At 56.6% G+C, this 8,488-nt stretch overlaps 1 protein-coding gene across 1 annotated transcript in view; it reads left to right on the top strand.

Moving 5' to 3' along the window:
- The window catches only part of LOC112552132 (E3 ubiquitin-protein ligase TRIM7-like), an 18,418-nt gene extending 14,883 nt beyond the window's left edge, over positions 1-3,535 (top strand). Inside the window, exons 7-8 of the mRNA XM_025217003.1 lie at positions 2,978-3,037; positions 3,400-3,535. Of these exons, the coding sequence (XP_025072788.1) occupies positions 2,978-3,037; positions 3,400-3,475 (136 nt within the window). The 3' untranslated portion in view covers positions 3,476-3,535. The remainder of the gene's footprint in view (positions 1-2,977; positions 3,038-3,399) is intronic.
- Positions 3,536-8,488: the final 4,953 nt, after the last annotated feature.

The following is an 8,488-nucleotide window of genomic DNA, read 5'->3' as shown; positions in this document are numbered from 1 at the left end:
GAGCCAGCATCTTTTTTAATTGGGAGATAAACTGAACGTGCTGGACTGATATCGCAGGTAGCAGGAATGAAGACACAAGACAAGGGCCTCTCTCTGCCTTTGGGCAAATCACTGATGAACCAGGGCTCCTCTGGGGGACCTGGGTCCTAAGCTGAAGGCTGCTGCTGCTCCAGCGCTGCTCAGCATGGGCACCTGCAGCTGGGGCGGTGGGAGCTGTGGGACCCTGCCCCACTCAGAGCGAGCCCCCAGTGCCTCATGTCAGGCCACCAAAGTTAAGAGCCAAAATTGAACATGCGGCAGGCTGTCAGGTTTGGATCCTGCTGGCTTGACCCCAGAGGTACAGGGGGGAGGGCTCCCAACGGGGAAGGAGAGGAGCAGGGAGGGAGCAGAGCAGGCAGGTGTGGGGTGTCCCGGGTGAAGCTGCACCTCTGGTATCCTGCATCCCCACAGGGGCCGCTGGAGCAGAGGGGGACTCTGCCTGGACCCCTGGACTTCCCCAGCCAGTGCTGGCCCTTGCCTGTGAATGAGAGGGTTGCAAAGTTTAACCCCTTCTCCTGGGCTCCTCTTCTACCCCCGTGTCACAGAGCACTGAGGTGCCCTGCTCCTATGAAGGGAAAAAAAACTGCTGGGGAAGGAGCCCTAGCAGGGAAGAAGGAGCCCAGCTGTATGTTGCCAGGACAAACAGGGAAGGTCAGCTGACCAGAAGGGGCAGGGCCTGGTTCCCTTATAAACCCAAGGAGCTGAGACCAGAGGCAGTTTCCTGCCAGCAACCATGGAGGAAGGAGCTCTCTCATGGAAGGGATGGAGTATTTCCTGGTAGGCTTGAGCGTTGTTATGGCCAGGCAGCTTCTGTTTAAGTTATAGCCGGTGGGCTTGCATTTTTGTGTTGTTGTTTATCACCGGTGGTTTGGGTGAGGCTATTGGGGGTTGGGGGAGGCCTCAGAGGGGACTCACAGTGGAGTGTGAGGACCCCAGCGCTGGTGAGGGCGCAGCATTTGGGGTGCATAGACCCCGGCCCCAGAGCAGGGGGCAGCATCATTGAGAAAGCCCCGGAGAGGGGACACTATTGAGAAGCCCAAGTGCGGGTGCGGCAAGCCCAGAGAGGGCACAACATTACTGAGAAGCCCCAGGGAGGGGGCGGCCTTATGGAGAAGCCCCAGTGTGGGCGTGGTGAGCCCCAGAGAAGGGCGTCATTATTGAGAAGTCCCAGTGTGGACATGGAGGCCCCAGAGAGGAGGCAGCATTGTAGGTAAGGCCCTGGAGAAGAGGGCACAGAGTGAGATAGGGCCACGGAGAGCCCTAGCACTGGAGGGAGTGTGTATCAAAGGAAGGAAGGCCCAGAAAGGATGAGAGGGGGCCAGATAGTGATAGAGCTGAGACAACGGCTATTCCATCGGCGAGGTGTGGACTGCAGTGTAAGGGAGGAAACGGAGCTGCAGGTAGCACCCCCTGGCCGCGGGGCAGTACAAGGGCAGCCTCCTGCTAATTAACATCAATTAACAACAAGGCATGGCAGGCGAGTAGGCGGGTGGTTGCCCTAGGAACAGGTGTGTGGGCCACGTTTAGGCTGGCCCAGAGTGGATACCTGTTACACCCTGCTGCTTGTCCCTTTCTGTCAATGAGTGAGTGGCTCTCCCTGATGTCTAAGGGGCAGGATGGGCTGGGTACTGAGCTCCCCTGGGTCCATGGCTGTTACATTTCTCCCCCTACTCCTGCCTGCAACTGCAGCTCCCTCCCACCCTGTCCTAGGAGAAGAGGCCGCGCTGCAGGGGAGCAGGGAGATGTGAAGGCAGTTTCTGCCACCACAGTCCCAGCTGCAGGGGAGGAGCTGCCCCAGTGCCCCTGCTCCGTCTTGGGGACTCAGGACCAAGGCAGGTCCCAGCTTGAAGTGTGAACCAGACACTTGTAACCCAGGCAGTACTCCAAAAGGTACCCCCCTCTCCAATTGAAGGGATCAGAGCAGGTGCACAAGCGCTGTGGGAGGTGTAGGGACTCTCCTCCCCCTATAGAGCAGAGCCAGACCACCACTGGGGACTTAACCATATACCTTTTAATGAGGGAACATAACGGGCATAATCAGGGAGCATAGTGGACACCACAATGCCCCGAGGGGCAGGATTCAACAAAGGTTAGACACTTACAATCATTGACAAAAGACAGGGTTAACAAAACATAAACCACAAACAACAGAGCAAACAATACTGGTTAGGGAAATATAAAAAGGCACAAAATGTCAAAGGACAAAGAAATAGGGCCTAGGTACCCGGAGGGGGAGAAAGGGGGGAAAACACAATGGCCCCTTTCCCTGCAAGAGGAATTTTTCCTTGTTAGCTCACTCACCCCAAGTCACCAAAGCTGGGACTTGAACTTGGATGTCCTAGGTGGAAGGCAGAAACACTGCCACGCAGCCACCAGTGCTGGCACTACTCTAAGCTGCTAGGGGTCTTGACCTTCCAGGAGTCCCGGCCTCAGGTCAAGCTGCCTGGCCTCTGATTGGAGGAGCTGGAAGCTGAGCTGGGAACCTCTCAGGTCGCTGCTCAGATCCTTGCTGAAGCGGAAAGCCTCTCCTGCCGGCCACAGGCTCTCTAGGGGATCCTGGAGCCCAGGAGGACGCCTCTCCTGCCGACCGCACGCCGCGTTGCTGAGGGGCCCACTGCTGCCTGCAGGTCCTGCTTCTTCTGGGGCAACTGCTCCCGCTGCTGGCTCAGCTCTTGCCAGCTCTTTGATGCTCCTTCCTCGTGGTGCCTCACTGGTCTCTTCCCTGAGTCAGCCACACTACCCCTTTTATCCCCCTCCAAGTGACCCAAGGGGCCAATCAGGGGACACGGAGGGTGAGTCTCTGGGGCCTGATTGATGAGGAAAGGGAATCCCAAGTCCTCCAATCACCTTTTGCCCTTTCAAACCCCCTGGGCTAGGTCACTGCTAGCCAGCCCATCACACATTGGAGGTCTAATGTCTGTGTCCCTTTCCCTTGCAGAGACTCTGCCATCCGCCCTGGAGAAGGGCAAAGGGGGACCACAGGAATCGTACACGAAGGGTAAGCACTGGGGAGCTGGTCCCAGCATTAACACAATGATCCTGCAGAGCCCACGGCTGCCCCTCGCACAAGAGGCAAACCCTCTCCCAGCCCAGCACCAAACCCCTCGTGCTGGGCTGGAATTTCTCTCCTTGCCTATGGATTTGCAGCTACCTGCTCCCTTTCCCCCAGGCCAGGGGCTCTCCCCCGTGCCAGGCTGAGGAGCTGTGGGGCCATCGGTGCTCAGCCCCCGGGCCCAGGGCAGAGGCAGCTCTGGGGGCCCAGGACGGTGGGAGGCAGGACGGGGCTGGTGGAGAGGGGGAGGAACAGCCCCGTCTGCCCCGGGCTGAGCTCTGCCCTGACGCTGCCATTCTCTCTGCCAGCGACGGTGACTCTGGATCCAGACACGGCAAATCCCTACCTTGTTCTGTCTGCGGATTGGAGAAGTGTGAGACGTGAAGGCACACGCCAGCGTCTGCCTTACAATCCTAAGAGATTTGATACATACTCGTGTGTGCTGGGCCATGAGGGATTCACCTGGGGGAGACACTGCTGGGAGGTGGATGTGGGGTGGCAGCAGGGGTTCTGGGCCATGGGGGTTGCTAGAGACTCTGTATTGGGGGAAGGAGGGATCAGATTTAGCCCTGCAGAGGGGATCTGGGCAGTGCAGTGCTGTGGGGATCTATTCCAGGCTCTCACGGCCCCTGCTCCCACCCACCTGTCCCTGTGCCTGGTGCCCAGGAGGGTGCGGGTCTGTCTGGACTGGGTGGGGGGGGGCAGGTGTCATTTCTCAGTGCTGACACCGAGGCCCCGATCTTCACCTTCCCGCCGACCTCCTTTGCTGGGGACAGAATCCGGCCCTGGGTTTGGGTCTGGGCATAGGGGGCTGGATCTTTGCTCAAACTGTGCCATTGAGTGATGGGTGGGAGCAGCCAGGGAGTGTACCCCCCACGTGGGGAAATGGGCTGCTCTGGCTTCCCATCCCCTCCTCTGCCCCCAGGAGCTGCCCTGGTGCGAGGTGCCATCTGCACTGACAAGCCCGTCCCGTTGCAGCAGGCTGCACCAGGCCGGTCTGTCCTAGCACTCGGTGGCCCTGGAGGAGTTGAGGGCGGCCACCAGAACGGACCCTTGGGGATGCTGCCAGCTTTGGGGCCACCACCCCCTGCAGTGCCAGCAGCCCAGGGCTGGGGCTCAGGGCCAAGTGCCTCTGGGTGCCCTTTGCCCAGAGCCTGGCTGGGGCTGGGGGTGGGAGGCTACCTGGGCTGGAGCCTGAGCCCATCCAGGCGCTGCCTGTGGGAAGCTGCTGGGCTGGTCTGTGCTTGAGCTGGCTTTTCCCATGCAGCAAAGGCCCCTGGGCTGGGGCTCCTCCGAGCTGGAAGAGTTTCACTCAGGGCAGGCGCCTCCCTTCATGCGGCTCCTCCGACATGGACGGTTCCCTTGTACGGCCCGGCCCTGCGCCCCTCGTGGCTTCACGTCCACAGAGATCTCAATAGACATCTCACCTGGGGTTTGCAATGGCTTTGTCTCTTGGGCCTTCACTCCCCCTCTTCTCTCCCTACCTCTGCTCTGCATTGGCTCCTTGCTCGGGGTCACACAACAGGACATCCCCTGTGGGGTGGACACTGCTTTTCCTGGGCCTGGTGTTGGACCACGGCCTTCTTCACCACGAGGCCAATGAAGCTGGGCCAAGCTCATACTCACCCACAAGCCTCCTCGCTCCATTGTGGCAAATGCATGGCACCACGACCAACCTTCCTGTCAGGTGTTTTCACCAGGAATCGAAGGGTTTCACCCAGGGACTCCCAACAGGTAGACAGACAGTCAGAGCCACGTAGAGAAAGGAAACATCCAGCTCTTGCTCTAGTCCAAGCCCAGCTCGGAGCTCAGGAAAGTGAGATGAACCCTGACTCCTCCCGTCTCACAGCCATGGCTGCTGAGAGCACTGTGGAAAACCTTCCCGATGAAGGGACCTGCTCCGTCTGCCTGGAGTTGTTCAGGGATCCGGTGATGACCATGGTCTGTGGGCACAACTTCTGCCCAGTCTGTGTCACCCAGTGGCGGGATGGGGCTGGGAGGCCAGTAACTGCCCTCAGTGCAGACAGACTTTCCCCAGGCAGCTGGCGAATGTTGTAGAAATAGGCAAGCACCCGAGTGTACCATCAGCTATGGCGACCAGAGGAGAGGTGGTGTGTGGGGAGCATGGAGAGGCGCTGACCAGGCAGGTTAGTGGCTTGTTCTGTTGAAGGATCTGAGCACACCAGATTGGGACCCGATCACACCTGTGTGAAGGGCTGTGGCTGGAAACCAAGGAGTACCAGGCCCCAGATGCCCTTTAGCTTGCTACATGTTTGCTTATACTAAAGGAAAAGGGGCGGAGAAGGGTGCACAACTGGGGGGACAAAAGGTTGCCAGCACAATCACCCACAATGGGGATGGAGGGCAGGGGGGAGGTCTTGTCCTTCCTAAGTCTCATGGTTATTACAGTTTGCTGGTTGGGGGCCAGTCTCCCAGTGCCTGTTTGACACAGCTCCAGAAGGAGGATTTGTCTTATCCTGCTGTGTCTTCCTGCTGGTGATGGCGTTTAGGGCACCACACCTATTCTTTTTTGCATCACACCAGTGCCAAAGCACCATAATTTGGCACCTGGGACAAAGCCTGCAGTGGCAGCCTACCCTTAGCCATGCACTGATCCAGGGAGGCAGACCACCCCACCCCACCCCACCCCACCCCCATGCTTTCTAGGGGTGCAAGCAGCAGCAGGAGCCGCCCTTCCAATGTCCCCATGCCCCGCAAAGGAGCCACTCACAGCTCCATCCTCCACACCGACCTGGCTGGGCAGCGCCTATTGGTGCCCAATTCACTTCAGTGCCAAGGGCAGTTGCCCCGCTAGCCCACCCCGCTTGCTATAGCACTGCATCTGACTCTCTGGCCAATCGATTGTGCAGACTCTATGAGTATGATCTGGGCAATGGTCTCTTCTCTATTGGTTGCTGGGGTCTCTGGGTTGCTGCTCTGCAGTCCTCCATAGTTTCTTCTCATCCGCTGACCTTGAATTACAATTACTTCGTAGGATTTTGTTCCACCAGAAGCTTTGACTTTGGCCTGTGCCAGTGCTGGTTTCCCTCTACCAGGTTGCAGCCAGGCTTTTCTCATGGGAGTCCGATTCCTCATCCTTGGCCTCATCAGTGTCTGGGCTGGGCTACTGCCATATTTACTCAAGTACAAGATGATCCTGAATATAAGATGAACCCCCAATAATTAAATTGGATATATGAAAAACATTTTAAAAATGATTCTATAGTTTTCCAGGTATAGAATCTTATTATTGGAGATTTGCCTTCAATCTGCCTCCCACCATTGCCACAGCTGGGAAAATATATTGTGGGGTGCGGGGAAGGTCTGTTAGCCCCACTTCCCTCCCTTGCAGCAGTCACGGGGTACTGAGGGTGAGGCAGGAACTCCACTAACCTTCTTGTCAGGTGTTTTCCACCTCTGCGTATTGAGGACACATTTAGGTTTGAGGCAGGTCAGTGAAATCCTCACCAAATGTGTGGAATTTGGGATGCCATGAAGAAATGAGACCAAAGGTTTCACTTTTTTGCAACAACCTGCTGAAACCAGAGAGCAGGACATCACAGAGGAAAGGACATGCAGCAAGACCTAGGACGTTGGGGAGCTGGCAGAGTCTTTGAGCAGAGACTGAACACTGTGGGGCATGAAAGACCATGTAGTGTGTTTGGGTCTCATAGGTAAAAGTTGGAGGCTCGGATCCCACTGATCCCTGTGCAGGGTCCAGGAGGGGATGCTGGCTATACCCCAGCCCAAGAGATGCCTCCCCATGCCTGTCACTGGGGGAGGCAGCAAGGGGTCCATCCAGGCCCAGCAGCAGGTCTGGGGTATTTGCCATCTCAGACCTTGGAACATTAACTATGATGGGAGGTTAATCGGGGGAAAGCATTTGTTGGTTTTATTTTCTCCAGACCACTTTTCATGCAATTCTTAGCCCAGCAGGAGAGTTTTATGCTGGAAATCTTTTGGGTTACAGCAGGCTCACCTAGAGGTGCTCTGTGTTTCCAATTATTGGGCAGTAGATTAAGAAGCTTCCCATTTTGTTTCCATTCGATTTGTCCTCACCACCTCTTCACATAGGATTAACAATCACCAGGAATCTAAGGGTTGAAACATCCAACTATTGCTCAAGTCTAAGCCCAGCTCTGAGCTCAGGGACTCTTCCACTCCCACAGCCATGGCCACTGTGAGCGCTGTGGAAAACCTCCCTGACGAAGGGGCCTGCTCTGTCGGCCTGGAGTTCTTCAATGACCTGGTGATGACCGTGGGCTGTGGGCACAACTTCTGTCCAGCCTCCATTGCCCAGTGGCAGGAGGGGGCCGAGACAGATGTCACCTGCCCTCAGTGCACACAGAGCCTTCTCGGGAGGAACCTGGGCCCAAACAGGCAGCTGGTGAATGTTGTAGAAATAGGCAAGCACTCAAGTGTGCCATCAGCTATGGGGACCAGGGGGAAGGTGGTGTGTGGGGAACACGGGGAGGCTCTGAAGCTCTTCTGTGAGACAGACCTAAATCCGAGGGCCGGGCACACACTGCTCATGCTGTGGCTTCCATCAGCAATGTAGGAGTGTGCAGGATGGGTCAGATGGGAGGGCAAGGTAACTTGGGTTGACTTCAAATTCCTTCGAGGACTGAAGTCTTCTTTCCCACAGCTGCTGCTGTGACTGCATCGCTTCAGTCAGGGCTTGTTCTGTGGAAGGATCTGAGCACCCCATTGCACCATAATGGTGGGAGGGAGGTGGATACATTTGTGTGATCACATCCTTCTGTTTCCAAAAAGTGCAGCAGGGAGGCTGCTCCTGTGGGTCTGGACACACACAACAACTGAACCATTCCCACATGTCTGATTGGGACCCGATCACACCTGTGTGAAGGGTTGTTGCTGGAAACCAGGGAGTTGCAGGCCCCAGTTGCCCTTTAGCTTGCTACATGTTTCCTTATACTAAAGGAAAATGGTGGGAACATAGGGATGGAGAGGGGTGCACAACTCAGGGGCTAAAGGTTGCCAGCAAAATGGCCCACAATGGGAAGGGAGAGGGGGCAGGTCTCCTCCTTCAGCCCAGTGCACATGGAGCCTCCTAAGTCTCATGGTCATTGCAGTTTGTTGCTTGGGGGCCAGTCTCCCACTGCCTGTTTGGCACAGCTCCAGGAGCAGGATTTGTCCTATCCCGCTGGGTCTTCCCACTGGTGATGGCTTTCATGGCTCCACCTGTATTTTTCTTTGTGTCCAACTCTGACCTCTTGCCAGCTGATGGTGAGGGCTCAGTGAGAGTTATCTGGGCACTGGTCTCTCTGGGTTGATGCTCTGCAGCCCTCTACTGTTTCTTCTCATCTGCTAACCTACAGTTACAATTACTTCATAGGACTTTGGTCTACCAGCAGCTTGGACTGTGGCCTGTTGCCA

This window comes from Alligator sinensis, unplaced genomic scaffold (genome assembly GCF_000455745.1).
Source record: "Alligator sinensis unplaced genomic scaffold, ASM45574v1 scaffold1208_1, whole genome shotgun sequence".
Lineage (NCBI taxonomy): Eukaryota > Metazoa > Chordata > Crocodylia > Alligatoridae > Alligator > Alligator sinensis.
Note: the sequence above shows the minus strand (reverse complement) of the source record. Positions and strands in the feature narration are given on the sequence as shown.